General features: G+C 40.6%; 1 protein-coding gene across 1 annotated transcript in view; it reads left to right on the forward strand.

Moving 5' to 3' along the window:
- Positions 1-13,087: 13,087 nt before the first annotated feature.
- Positions 13,088-15,963, forward strand: part of frmpd4 (FERM and PDZ domain containing 4) — a 35,327-nt gene continuing 32,451 nt past the window's right edge. Inside the window, exon 1 of the mRNA XM_042495193.1 lies at positions 13,088-13,176. Coding sequence (XP_042351127.1) covers positions 13,136-13,176 — 41 coding nt within the window. The 5' untranslated portion in view covers positions 13,088-13,135. The remainder of the gene's footprint in view (positions 13,177-15,963) is intronic.

Raw genomic sequence — 15,963 nt, forward strand, 5'->3', positions numbered from 1 at the left:
AGTTAAATGGAACTCATATTTCTGGATGTAGTTGATAATTGTGCCTCTTGCTCAGCCTAACAGCTTTCCAAGAGGCACTCGGCTGTATAGTGCAGAGTTTTACAGTAGGAATATAATGAGCAGTACAATGAGCAGCCGGCTGGCAGGACTGCTTTTCAGATCACTGTTTCACTGGAACCACAGAGGTTCCTGGGGATATATGTGGGAGGTAATTTTTGCTAGTGATTTATTAGGTCAATACTCCAGTGCCATTAGATTTGGAAGAGGATATTAGACAAAAACAAAACAGTCTCTGTTGGAGAAATTAGATTTTCTTTTAGACTGTAATGCTTATACCTGCGATGAGAATATGATTATCACAGTTTTAGTCTCCAACAGTGCCATTAGGTTAGAAGTAATGTGAATATTAGATATTTTAAATCCTTTCTCAATGTTAAACACACCGGGCATTGGCCACAGCAGATATAATATGTGTGAGAGGTTGCTCGCTGACATTTCAGCCTTGAACGCCCATATCTCCTTTGGCAGGTCGACGTGTGAAGAAGTGTGAAAGAGATCCATGTCGCTGCTACAAACAGAATGAAGGAACGGCACAATATAAAACACTTCTGCCCGTGAGTAGCACAACTTAAGTGTGCACACGGGCACACCAGCTCTGTTTGAGTTCAAACAGGTGCAAATACCCAGATACGCTACTCCGCTACTTATGAGTCCTTAAGTGTTTTAAATCATGTTTTAGCCAAAATCCATGTTTGGAAAGTGCTGAGCATACATCTGATAGGTAAATAAGACTTAGATTATACTTCAGAAGTTGTGTGAGAGTTTGTAAATGGGTGGTTCAGTTTTGATGTTGCTAAATGCAGACCCCGTTTACTTTGATTCATGAAGGATGTTAACTGTTTTTGGATTCTCCGTTCACCGTGGAGGCACAGTAGAGACACAAAGTTTTCTTCATGAAATCAAGGCAACAAGCAGTGAATAACTGATATATTCATGATCATTTTGCAGGTTAAGTGTTCTTGTAAGGGCTAATGGCTTCTTACAGAAGTTCGGTAAAAACAGGGTTCTCAAAGGTCCTTAAAATCCTTGAAAATGTATTAATTTGAGAGGGAAAAAAACATGACCTTGAAATGATTTAGAATTGCACAATGGGCATTGAAAGTGCCTAAATGTAAATATTTTGTGCAAGAAAAGAGAGTTATTTTGATAATGTCTGCCATCGCATTACAGCACAATAGCGAAGTGTTCACACTTCAAGCCTCTTTCTTTTTGATTGTCTGTGAGCTTCTGTAAAACCTGCTTGTTGTCACTATAAACATTCTCAGTGTTAACAGAATTAACCTTGATCTGACGTGTCTCAAACTATGATTGGTTAAGGCTTTAAATTTGACGTAAATGGGCCTTGAAAATCCTTGAATGTTATTTTTAAGGTGAGAGAAGCTTGTTAATGAGAAACTGACTCTGATCTTGAGAAGTTGACAGGCTGTGAAGGATTATATGAGTCATGGCAGTAAATCAGAGAAAGTATGCACTTTTTGTGAAGAGCTGTTGGCAACAGGCCACTAGATGGCAGTAGTACAACTGCATTGCCACTGAAGCACCAGCTGAATTAGGAATGTAGTGCCAATGACTGATCTGGAGAATTTACCTGGGTCGTTTCCATGACCAGATTAAGCTGCTTGGGGGCCCTGGAGCAAAAAATTAGGCTCCTATTAACCCCCTGTTCAACCCCCTTCCTGTGCACAGTGAACAGTATTTCTAAGCAAGAATATTACAGCCCCGGGTTTGCTGTGTGGTAATTTGATTAAACCCAAATTAAATTAGTAATATGCACCAGGTGACTACATGTGAAAAAAAGTAAGATTTTAACAGGTCCTCAAAGTCAGGTAACACAGCAGGAGCCATCTTAATGCCCTTTTCATCTGAGTGAATATTTTAATATTTTGGAGCATCTGATAATCCCGTAGAGTATTCCCAAACAAAAACTGCTGTTGTGGAGGAGTTTCAGAGGGAGAGGTGTACTGCCAAGGGCATCGATCAACCAGGATCATTTTCCACACCAAGATTTATTATCCAAAAGTGCACTTAAACATAAATGGGGAAGCAAACACACATGGGTTGAAGTAAATCTAAATGAAACAACTAAAAAAATTAGAACTTGAGTCAAAATTTAACAAATGTCTTTCAATACAGATAAATAGTGCTCTTAGTAATAAAGCACAGGATAAACCACAGAGAAAAAAAAAAAGAAACTGCCCTCCAGCACAACTGCCACATGTGGTGATTAACAAGAAATGAGCAACTGGGTGTGCCGGGTTAAAATAGGGAGTGAACAGGTGAACTCAATCAGGTTAATCAGCAGTGAAGAAAGAGTGAAAGGAACCAATCAGTGCTGAGCAAAGAGGAGGAGAGGAAGTGAGGTAAAGGAAGTGAGATTATTGAGGGAAAGAAGTGTCAAAATAAAGGGAAAAACGGAATCTTACCGCAACTGCAGTTAATAATGTTGTCACAAACAATCGCTGCACAGTGAACATGGGGCCTCTTGGGCACCTGGGGACGTGCTGACCTGATACAGGATTTAAAGACACAATGAAAGTACACTTGTACAATACAACGTAACCTAATACACTGGCAGCATTTTTGACCTTTTGTGAAGTTTGTTATCTTGATATGTGGTCAATATACTTTTTTACACCGATTCAACACGTTTGAGGGCCTGGTTTGTGGTGATGTAATATTGCATTTTGGGGATGAAATAACATGAAAAAAATCAAAGCAACTGTACAATATAAAGATATAGAAAAGACATAACAATGCTGTAAATGCGCTCAGTAAATTAAGACTGCACTTTTTCATATTTGATTGCATTTTACTGTAGGTAATAGTGGTCAACCAATTTTTTTTTCAGGGTCAATATCGATAACAATTATTATTATTAGTTAATGAGACAGATAACCAGTATTTGGAACCGATATGCATTTCCAATAAAAATAAAAATCTTTTTGTCAATATTTAGAATTTGGAATGTAATAAACTCCAACACAAAACTTTGTTTAAATGCGTTAAGCAAATTTTTAACCGAAAAAAACGAAACTTTCAACATTATATACAGCAAGTTCCCTGCAATTGTTTTTTCTAAAGTCAAATTAAAATTTATACAAAACAGTTTTTACAAAGTAGAAGTTCCCTCTATACCGACAATTTATTTGCACCTTTTAATAATTAATTTCAAAAGCAAGAATTAAAATTAAAATGTGAATACAGATAATCGTCAAAACGCCAATTATCGACCCCAATAATCACCCAGGCCGATAATCTGTCGACCCCTCATAGGTTACACTGTAAATTAAAGATTAAACTTGAAACAGACTCAAAAGCCATGAAAACAAAGATATTTCTTTGTATGAATCAGTCTGCAGGCAGCTGAGTTTCATGTGTAGCTATGATACAACATGCAAAAGGCAAGCTCTGCTGGAGGTGCTTGTATACTGAGCTCTTTCCATAATAACATGAAATATGGTAAAACAGTAAATGTAAATGATTATGAGCCTAACTGAGCTTGATCCAATGCAGTGCCTCCTTTCTGTCACTTGTCTGTGCTGGTGAACTGTCACACACTGATTTAGGGCAAGCAGCCCATGGCATCATAGTGTTATGAACCTTTAATGACACACATTAAAGAGCGAATCTGTCCTTGCGGGCCACCAAAAGAGAGCGAAATGGCGCCTTTGGAAACATTGCCATTCTGTTTATGACACCTATTTCTTGCCATTAGTGTGCAGATATTGAGGAACAACTCTGATAGGCTCAAAAGTAAATGGCTGAGTTCTGACTCTAATTAAAGCTACACAGGAGTATTTTTTAAAATGGCCGTGATGTACTCGGGAGATACAGTTTGACTGCATCATGGTGCTGTATGTCTCCCTTTCTATATTTAAGATCTCAAAAAATTGAAAAGCTTCACTTTAACACAGCAGAGATGCAAAATATTTACTCAGTGAGTCATCGCAGACATGCCATCATTTTCAGGAGATTGCACAGTCTAAGAATCAAACATGTGTGTGGCGCATGCCTCCCTGGTGGAGATGCATTTGTTGCAGGCAGAAGTGAGCAACATTGCATTTGTCTTTTGAAATCTGAGATGTTAAGACAAAACACAATTTCCAGTCCCTTCAGTGGAGTGCAGCTCTATCAGATTGGTGACTGACTGCTTCTATTACTCCGATTACCATCGCACATTTGATAGCACATCTTCTCCACAGTGAAGGGGAAAAATGGGAGTAATGGTGAGAGGAAAATGCAATCTAGATGTCAGACAAGCACTTGATTAACCACTTACAGAAACAGTCTCTGCGTCAGGGCAAGGCCATGCCATCTCATATTTCCACTCAGCCTGATCCTTCAAACATTACTGGCCACAAGGTATTGATTTTTCACTCTTCTCAATATCCCCTTGCCGTTAATAGAATTTACACCAGACTATCAATGTTTCAAGGAGGCCTCCCCTCCCCTTTTAGCACTGCCGGGATCTTCTAACCCACAGAGAGGGCACACTCGATGCTTGCCCTCCATTAGCTCCAGTTGGGAGTATCCACCTCAGAGAAAAGACATGGAAATTGACAAAACAGGCAAAAATGAAATTTGCGTTGGCAGCAGTTTGGACAAAAACCAAGAGCAGCAGAGGTGAGTCCGAGGCTGTTTCACTTCTATATTTTCCCACATATGTCAAAATGATTGACGACGGAGACGTTCAATGATGAGCAATTTACGATAGTTAGGACTGCAACATGGTCCCCCACCCATCTGTATTATATCTTACAGGAACTGGTGTGACAAACTTAATCTGTAGCAGCACCGGGAGACTGTTGACTGTAAATTCTGCCTTTAAGTTCAAGATGAGAAAGGTTATGCGTCATTCCAGCTATGAAAAATGCATTTGAAAAGACATTTGATTTGTTTAGCACCGAAGTATAAAAAGTAAAGTACAGCTATAAAAAATAATCCAGTTAAAAGAAATATATGTATGCTTTAAGACAGGTCTAAAACTAATAGAATTAACTGTGACATGATTCCTGTAGAAAATTATAGTTTTCATGTGAATTAATAATAGATGACTGAGATCTGTAATCATTTTCCATTCTACCGTGATCACATGCAAAAACCAATTATCTTCCATATCGTCAGGCTAATAATTATCGTAATCCATGGCTCCACAAATGATGCGTGTTCTCACAGATGCTGGCTGATGGGCTTGGAGCCCAGCCTGCGGCAACGCAGTGCTTCTGATTCAAGTGACAACTTCGGCTTGGTGACCTTAGCAGCTTTCCATGGGCACATTGATTTTTCTCCCACATTACAGATAATTGCTGGATGCTGTGAAATCTATCCTCCCAGGCCAGCAGGGAGGAGCTTCTGCAGTGTGTTGACACGAGAGGAGCTATCTGATTTGAGGAATGTGATATCCTGCAATCTCATTGACTGCAATTGACTTCTGTGTACTTCCTGTCTATGGTATGAGTATATTTAACAGCTTATCAGGAGAGTTGTTTTCATGCCTGTTGACGTTGTTCTTATTCCATTTTCCTGACAGTTAATTGTTACTGAGAAAACGATGAATGATTTTCTGAATAAGTTTCACTAAATAGTGCACTTTCATGTTAATGTGCGATTTAAACAGCAGGAACACCTTTCAGACTTTAATGAGAACAATGGCTCTGTCCAACTCCTTTAATGGCTTTGCAACTTACTTAATTAATTATGATTAATGACCTATTTGGCATTCGTCTGTGATGGCAAAAAAGATAATTATCCCGATTCAGTATTGTAGCCAAATAGTGTAAATCACATTATTGGAATGAATGCAGTTGATGGCCTTTACAAACACATCCGTAACCTTTAGTGAGGGCCAAGCAGTAGCACTTATTATATTAATATGAGTTTTCCTGTTCTGCATGGAGCGACTCTCATCATTTTATGCAAATGACTGCATCTACTGTTTGTTCAGCTCCATAAAGTAATGAAAAAGTCACTTCCTTCCTGTTATTATGTGAGGCACAAATTTGCTTTGATGGAGTGAAAATGAACTTGTATCTTTTGCATGTGGAAGTGGCTGCATCTTTCGCCTCTGCTCGCTTGGTTGTTTGTTTCAGCCATTATTTATTAGTTATTTCAGAGCGCTGGGATGTTTTTGTTCATTTTGCCCTAAAGTGTATTTTACTAATTGATCAGAAATTCAGAACTGCATGTTGCCGTCATACAAGCTGTCAGAGCAATTTTGCAAGGAAGCATGCGGCGTCACATTGTTCTAAAGAAACAAATGAGCCATCCACCCACGCCCAGTGAGCAGCACATTAAATCAGATGAGTCTCAGAACACACACCGCCTATCATCACCATCATAAATCATCACTGTTTTGACCCCAAGACAACATGCTAAATGTGATTCTCGGTCTCGTACACAGTGCAGGGTTATTGCACTGTGAACATCCCCCGTCCCCACTCTAAGCGGTGCGACCTGTGTGTCACGGAAAAACAGGCCACTGATGCAGTGCGCTGTGGCCCAGGGGCGAGTGTTGGGCCACATGATTGGATGGATTCATGTGCAGTATTTATCTCGCAGAAAAGTCTGCTTTTGTCTGCTTTAACCTCACACAGCGCTCCAGTTTTGCCATATGGTCATGCACAGCTACTGTGTATGCATGAAGAGAAATGTGCAATTTGCACAGTGCACAAATTACTGAAACAATAGCATGTTACTGTGCATGCTATAAATAGCAAAACATCTTGTCACGAAAAATACTGTCTTTGTGACATAGAAAGCTGAACTTCCAGTTGTCATAGGCTACTGTGTATACATGGCATGGGATGTGTTATGCAAGCAGCTCTATTTGCTTGCAAAGACACGTGCCTCAGTTCATAACTAATGGAAGACTGTGTATGCCATTCATGCATCAGAGAGTCTGCATGGTATAATCCAGCGTGAACAATCATGATGTTAAAATGCAGTGGCTTTATGATAGAATGCTTTAAAGGGAAAAAATGACTTAACCCTTTGAAAACTCAGAAAATAGGCTTAATTTCCTTCAGGGAAAGAAGGTAATGATCAACTTGACAAGCAACATGTTCGGACCCAAAAATTTGCAATAAATCATTAAAAAGTTACAAGAAAATTACATAAAAATAGAAACAACAACGACAACAACAGCAAACCCCAAAAAGAACTAAATTAGAAAATGACCTCAAAAAAGTGCAAAAGAAAAAAAAAATGTAAACAGTAATGATAAATAGATGGTTTTTTTTGATAATTTTCTGATTTTTTTTTTTTTTTTAGCTTATTCTTAGGTTCTTTTCTTGTCATCTTTAACTATTTTGTTTTGCAATTTGTGGGCCATTTCATGCCAATATGCTGATAGGCCTTGCCCCTATGTTTTTGATTTTGGTTTAAATGCTTGTGAAAGGCATCTGAATGCAGCTCAAAAAAATCCCAATTGATCCAGATTTCAAAGGGTTAAATAAACTGTATTTATTAGATTAAAAGTACATTATAAAAAGCTGCATTATGTGACAACAGATGCATGTAAAAGACATTAAAAATATGAATACTAAAATAATACCTGATACTACTATATAACATTTAGGTTAAGGTCTAATTCTGTGGTTTATATAGGATTTAGGTTTGGCTCTGTTAAGGGTGACAGTTGGCAGGCAAATAGTGATAGAGTTTGGATTACGGTTGAAGCTTAATTTTTAAGCTCTCATGGATGATAAAACACATGGCATTTCCAAACGCATCGCACAGGGATCAGATTAATATTTCAGATACAGCAATTTGGTTGTGTGCTGCAATGTTGTAAATAAACCCATCAAGATAAAACACTGATGTTTGTTTCAGCTGCCGGAAACACTCAAATATGTTGTAACTCTCCTGCTATGACTGTGAAATACGAAATCGCCACAGGTGAATTTTATCCAAACTGAACATGTTTTCCACGAGAGCCTTGCTCATTGAGGCGGCCTTAACCAGCACAGCAACCCATTGGAGTCCAGCTGTTCAGCATTGATCCCTCTGTGTTTTCTGATGCACTGGCCCGGAATGTGATGTTATTTCATTACTGAGGTAGAGGCAACAAGCTCGGTCTCCTCCCCCAGGGCACCGGCCACTCACTTAGACAGGGGCACTGTATGTAATCATAACTGAACGGCTTAGTCAGACAAGCTCAGTTGCCTATGGAAAGTCCCGATCAAGCGTGGAGAAACTTTAGACTCAGGAGGAAGGACGCGAACACACATCAGTGAAAAGAGGCTTGAGAGGCCTGGACAGGAAAAACAGAAACAAGTACTGCATTAAAGACCTGTCATCAGCAATGGACCCAGACGACAATGAACTCGGCATCTTCACTGTCATTCAGTGAGTAGTGTGCTGTGGATTGGTGTTCTGTGCGTACTTTATAATTCAGTCAGAGCTGATTACTCACAACTAATATATATCTCTATATATGAGTGGTAGTTATTGCACAAAAAGTTTTTGTTGTTTAGACCATATATGTATTGGAAATGAAACAGAGACGGTTTGGGTTTCACTTCTTCCTAACATCGCTGATTTTGTTGAGAATTTTAATAATTGATTCAATTATTGCTTCTGAAAAATCGATTTTGTGTTTGTTACTGCGATGCGGTCTCACAGTGGTGAGCTACCCAACTTATTCTTTACCTCTGCATCGCAGTAATGATGTATTGTGTTCCTGTGGGATGGAAAGGTTTTTCTTTGAGATTCACAGCCCTCAAAATAATTGGTGTTTACAACTTTCACAAGAACTCTTCCTCTTATATCTCGTCCCTATAACTGAGTGACAGCAGCATGCTGAAAGCAGTGTACTGTATAGTTAAGGCCTTTTGTACAGCCACATTTTAAATCTCATACTATAATGCACAGCTGTAATTAATAAAGGTTGATGGCTGCATTGTATTTAGATATGCCAGCTCAGTGATCCTGTTATTATGTATGCTCCCTCACAAGGGCTGGGTATAATTAATTAACCCTTTATCACCTGGATAGTCCTTACTTCTGTTGTGTTGCATTCAGACTATTTTATGTCCTTTATGTCACTGTAGGGCTGTGCACAGTGCATTGATTCACGCAGCCTTTCCTTGCCCCGTTATGTCTGTCTTCCTCTGTTTATCATGATTGCAGCCTATGATCCCGCCGCTTCCCCAACGCTAGGAGACTACTGCTGGAGTGTGAATCTTCCTGCACATTTAATTTGAAGTTGAGCATCTGCTACTGTGTTAGCTGGCCTGGGCAGATAATTTGAGTTGTTTTTGAGGTAAAACTTTGAGTCAGATAAACAAGGGCATCAGCTGAGTAGGTGGTCCTTCAGTGTGGCTCAGGACACATGACCATACACACTACTGAAAGAATGTGGCCACGCTGATCAGATCTTAAGAGGCACAGAGGGTGCACTGGGTGCATTAACACCTGTACTTAGAGCTGTCCACTTGTGATCTGATCACCCAAGACACATGTTAATACCAGGTGTAAACCAGGCCCAAATGGCAGATGAAGCGCAGTGTCGAGTGTGTAGTTGTTTGGATGACTGTTTTTTTAAAAAAGCTGCAAATAGCAATACAAGAGGCCAAGCAATTTGCCCTTCCCGAACAGGCACTGTACTAGTTTTAACAAACTGAAAACATTTCATGGAGCTATGATAAACTGGCTAATATCCATGGTGTACCATGCTGGGAGAGGTTTCAGCCTGCAGAGACCTTGAACAGGTTACGTAAATGTAGAAAATGAATGGACAAATGAATGAATGTACCAAACGCGACCTGCAAATGACCCACATGAACATGTTTGATAACCTGCACAGACACACTGCACCCGCAGGTGTCGAGCATTTTGGCAGTATCCCCATTATGTTGCTTTATTCCCTCCATACAGAATAGGCTACAGCCTTCCGGTATTACTTTGAACTTTATCAGCAGGTGTAGTGAAACCGGCAAACCAAATCCGTAATCTTTTCAAAGCATAGCGTAACTCAGCCAGGTAACACTTCACTTCTTATCCCAATTAGTCACACCACTGAATATTCATGGCAAAACAGCGTTCAGATCTTTAAACTCTCTACTAAAGGCTGTTTAATTCACTGAATAAATCAGCCGCGGCACAGGCATAATTAGTGTCGCACCAACAGATTGGGAAAGTTGAGGTACTGTGGTGGCTCATGGGCAGACGCAAACAAACATAACGCTGCGGATGACACAGTTAAGTGTGGTTTCTGAGGGCAGTTGTGGCCGCTGACACACATCTGGTTGAGGGCCACTAATGCTTAGTTGGGATCAGAGGGCAGTAAAAGCTACAGAGTCACGTTACTGCACCACACACTGAAGTCCATGATGCTGCTGCATCTGCACACTTAACATGAAAACATGATCTCACAGTCCCGTTCTGTGGACACTCCCTGATAAAATCTGGTGTTCTGATGCTTTAAAGCACTGAGCGCACATTTATGCCCTTGCTATCCAGCATGGCTAGCAATTTATGCAAAGTGGTTACGCTCGGCTTATTTTAGCTTTTAAAGGCAAGCAAGGTGATCCAAAAGCAGGACGTGAAAAATTTGAGCACTGCTGGGTTTTAAGTGGCCAAGTGTGCCAGAATGACTGAAATCAGCTGTTTTAAAAGGGACTCAGAGAGAGAGAGAGAGAGAGAGGGGAGAGTTAGGGATCAGCAGGGCAGCTGGGTTTTATCGGTCAAAGCTTCAGCCATAGTCTCCTTAGATCACGCTTCTGTCTGACCCTAATATCCTCTGCCACTCATGTTGGCCTCTGGGCCGCAAGCCCAAATGGACAAACATAACTGTCCAGAATACGCTGAGTCTCTCAATCCCCCCCCCGCCACAGGACACCGTGGATGCGTTTGAAGCAAATTGTCAGACATGTTCTCTTCGCTCATCACTGCATCCTTGATGTCTTGTGTGTACTCTGCGCACAAAAAAAGACGGCCTGTTCCCATCCAGAGATGTATCATCAGCTAAAATGTTATGTTTCAGAATGTGATTAACGCAATGATTCACTGCACTTTCTTGTTTTTTTTTGTTTTTTTTGGGCACAATTAGATCGACCCCTCTCCACTCAGGTTCAGATTTTCAGTAAAAGCATTCTAATCTGTCAGAGACAATCGTGAGCTTCACCTTTTCAACCATCTAGTTGCATCTTTTCTACGGCAGCAAACAAATCTGAGCCTGAGTGGAAGTGACAACATTCTTTATTGCATGTATCACTCTCAGCAAAGGCACACTGACTCACCCTGCAGAGCCTTACAAGTTGTGGCATTTTAATATAGGATGGTTGCTACTCGAGTGTGGAAGCGGTTACAAATCGCAGGCTTGAAATTCCCCAACTAGTATTTGTATTCTACGTATTTGTATTTATTTATCCATTATCTCTGACAGTTTTTATTGGTTAATGTTTATTATTCTGTCACGCTCCCAGCAGATTCAGATTCACACTGAATATAAATGGGGGAATATGTCAGTTTAACCCCTTTAAGTTGTATTATTTTGACTATATTGTAATATATAGAGTTCTGCATTTGTTCTAACAGTTATTGACTTTTTGAGATATATTTATTGACGGTAAATAGCTGTATTTAAACAGCTTTGTGTTTCCTTTAGGCACATCACAGATCAGGATAACAGAGCGGATTGTCTGTATAACTGTGAGACGTTCCTTTTTTTATCCAAACTGTCGGAGCCACATGAAGAAGTATCAAACCTCTGTGGATCAGAGACAAGGCTAATTGGCTCTTGGTGGTTTTTGACAGAGGTGTCTCGTCTGCAGTGTTTGATTTATGAAGAGGGATTCTTCGTCTTTGGGATGATTCTTCATCTGGAGATGGGGCTGAAATCGGGAGTTACCCTTTGCCGAATTATATCAATTTTCCAGGCTCTCCTGCTCGTTTATCACCTTACCGGCATTTTGAAACACACATTGAAATTGCCCTGCATCTTGTACTAGATGGAAAAAAATATGAAAATTTATGGAGATGTATTTCGATCTAAAAAATATCACAGAGGAAATTAGATGCTTGAAGCATCTATTAGCATGCAGCTGACTACTTGAAGCCCTATGAATCACAACAGCCCTCATCTTCTCCCCTCTGGACATTGATTAATCACACAAACCATTCTTATTATCTACTATGGAATCCCATTCTGCGTATGGCAAGCTAACACGTCTGATCTCCTTTTGACACCATTGCATCAGCTCTGTGTATATTTGTGTTGACTGGATTGCTAAAATGTTTGGAGGCCTCTCATGAATGGCCTCATTGAGAGCGAGCATTTAGCAGCTGAACTGTTTGGAAAGGTCAAAACAAATGCAGTGTACAGTATGGGCATCCTAATGTGCAGCTGTGAGGCAGAGACCTCAGCTGGGGAGGGGGACACATTAGGTCCTCCTGTCCCTCCAGCTGCTCCTCTCTTGCTTTTGCACTCACATTATGGGCACATCATGCAGTGTGTCTCCGTTATATCACCTCTCCTTTTCAACCTTTTCCTGCTTTCTGGAAACACACCACATTGAGGATTGATGGGGCTTGCCTTTGGGGAATTCTTGGAAGCTGGCTGCATCCTTTAGTAGTAATTCTTGTGGCCCTTGATACCATACACACACTCATCATCCTCTCACATTCTCCTCTCTTCCACTCTCATCTCCCACCACCATCACCACCACCCCTGTCCCTCCCTCCCTCTCTCTGCTCCTGGCTCCGGCTCTCTCTGCCTCCCTCCAAAGCTGTTGTTACTGTGCGGCTCCCGCACATCATTCCACCGCGATGGAAATTAAATGAAGGTGGCTTAACGCAGCTAACAGAGGCATGCTTTGAAGGATGTAACCGGGGGAAGCTGCTCTGCCAGATCCTTTTCCATGGGCTGTGGATTTGCGCTGCTGAGGCGAGGACACAGCAATCACTCAGCCATGCAGAAGCCCAGACAACAGGACTAATCTCTCCACCTGACTTGTGGAAGCTCCACTTTTTTTTCTGAATTATTTATTCCTCGCTGCCAAAGACAGTGTGGGACAATGGAGCCGGAGTGAAGTAGATGGTAAATTTGTAGCTTTGACTGCAGTCTGCAGCACATATGGATGTGTTCAGCTTTGTGAAGATGCCAAAGCTGTCAGGGTGAGTCCGATGGATGCTGTAGTGTATTTGCCCGTCTGTGTGCTCGCATGTTCGTTCTCTTGTAGGTGGTGTTTTGTATGTTTATATCGATACGATTAAGAGAGTGACACAGGAGTCACATGTGGAACGGGGCTGACTAAAAATGCTGAGTTATTGATTGCTCAGGAGAGCAAGTTGTGCAGTCATGTATGATGTGAAATGAATGAGCAAGTGAGGTAGATGGGAGTGGGGGTGGATGCAGAAGCTGCTGCGGTTCATGTATCTAAACTATGTGTATCTAAGTTCATAAATTTCTTATATTGCCGACAGTGGTCATGCTTTGTTGCTCTGTGTGGTGGTGATGACACCATACATGTTCAGACACACTACGGAGATAAACTGCATTTGTTTTAGATTTCCAGATCACTTCAGTTGAAGGACCACAGATAATGATCACCACTTTACAGCAGAGTTATAAGTCATTTTCAAACATAATATTTTTAATGTTAACATATCCTCTCTATAATCCGTCTTTGGTCATTAAAATCATTAAATATCTGTATGTCAAGTTAACAAAGCTGAGGCTAGAACTGGAGGATGGGAAATTATAGATGGTGTGGAGGGGTTAAAAGCTCCCTGTCTTACAAAACAGAAAAAAACACCTTATTGCAGTTTGCAATTTGGCATATTTCAGTATGAGAAAGCTGAAAATAGGGTTGGTTTGTCTTTCAAGAAGTGATGGCAAGTATTCAAAGTATACATTAAACTAACTAGTCTCGAGGAATTCATTGATTGCCAGGGCGGACACCTCACCTCATGCACCCATGGGTCTGCTAGATTGAGTTGATCTGCCCCAGTGGACAGTAATCCTCCTAGGGGATTTGGCTCCATCAGAAACACTACAGACCACTGGTGGTGGGAACAGCTGATCATAAATGGGAATGATTAGATCACATACTGTATGTGTCACAGGAATGCACATTCAGTGCATTTCATTTCACTTATGAGTCATCAACAGACGGCACTGGCTTTTCTTTTTTCATTAGTTTTTTTAAAGAGAGAAAGAAATAATTACAGTAATTTACTGCAGCGCTGAAGCATAATATTGCACCTTTATTTTTCTCTGATGTGTGCAAATCACAGCTTTCGGTTTTTTTTGTAACACTCCTGCAGGAACGCGGGCAGGTAGTAGGGATTTTCCATCAGATGATAGAACTGTTGTTTTCCAGTTAGTATCCCTCCCCGGCAGCATTTATGATGCAGCTCCCAGTGGACCACCAACGTCACTGCATCCTGTCACTGTTAATAATGCCACACAATGCTCCCCCTGATAATGAGTTACCACTGCTACACTGGCAATTTTTTTTGTTTTCTCCCTCTCAGCTGCCAGCAAGAATTTAAGTCAGCAGGATGCTGTTTTGCTAAGGCTACAGAGAAACCCACTGTATGTATTTAAAGACGTACAAGAAAGGGAACGTTTTCCCTGATTGTCTCTTGCTCCTGCCTTACAACGCCCCCAGACGTGTCTGCTGTCAGAAACAAAAGCATGCTCTTGCTTTCATTTTCTTCACTCTTTGTTGTGCTTAAATCAAGCAAACATTTCCACATGTTTGATGTCCTTCTGTTGAAAGACAGCTAAATCTCACCCTCTGTCTTCTAGTATCTAAAGCAAGTTTGAGCCGTTTGACCAAAGTTCTTAAAGCTACTCTTTTTTGATCTTCCCGTGTAGAACTTTGGTTTTTCTTAGCTCTAAGTGCTCTTACATGTTTAATACATCCTGTGGGTGTTATAAATGGTTTGTCAGCAGCAGCACTGTGGAGATAATGAGCATGAACATCACGCATTTACATAGAAAGTGACAATTACCACTCACAGTGATTGCTTGACTCAACAGGGTTGCTAAAATGTGAGTATCAGTGATTGCTTAGCATGCTTGCGCTGCATGCATTCAAAAAACGTCTAGATTATTTGTTATTGTGTAATGCAACTATTATGTAAAATATCCTTATGTAAAAGATTGATGTGTTAATTGAATGTGTGAGTAGAAATGCTTCTCTGGGTGGTGAGATTTCGCCTCAACATGAATAATATGGAAGAGCAGTTAAAGCTAATTAAGTGGGACTGTGTGATTTCATCCCTGGCTGTGTTTTTCTAAAAAAAAATCTATTCTGCGCGCCATTGTTCGACATGTTTTGACTGCAAACTTTTTGCACAGGAAATCACTGGTCTGGACACAAATTGATTAGCCTAAATGTTCATCAGAGTACACAAAGACCAAAAGATCTGTCATTCTTAGCTGTTCGCATCAGAAGCTCTCGGGGAAGAGTAGATCAGAAATGGCTCAGGGTCAGAAATGGGAGCCAGCTGGCTGGTGGACGAGGTCTCAGGCAACCATTTATTTTGCTCTGTCCTTTAGAGCTTTTAGCATAAAAGCAGCGAGTAGCACAATGAGGTGAGGAAGAATCCAAGTCTAGTTGAGTGCCCACAGGGTAAGTTCATCACTATATTTGGTTGATGTTCTACATAGGGCACTGAGGAGCCGAGGAGGCCCGAGGAAAATGCAGTAATAATGGAACTATAATGAAAATGTCTTTCTCTAGTTTTGTGTCTGTTATTTTTTAAATAAACCTATTAATTCAGCGTCAAGACGTTTAGGAGATTGGTGTGGTGTAATGAGAAATGTGTGCAATCATGCACATTCATTTTTGCATGTGTACATGTTGCAGCAGACTTCATATCCAGATTTTGAGTAGTGGCTCTTTAAGAGGATACCTGGCTGACTTTCAACCAGATTTGTATCAAATCAAT

The sequence above is a fragment of the Plectropomus leopardus genome, chromosome 10 (genome assembly GCF_008729295.1).
Source record: "Plectropomus leopardus isolate mb chromosome 10, YSFRI_Pleo_2.0, whole genome shotgun sequence".
In the NCBI taxonomy this organism is placed as follows: domain Eukaryota; kingdom Metazoa; phylum Chordata; class Actinopteri; order Perciformes; family Serranidae; genus Plectropomus; species Plectropomus leopardus.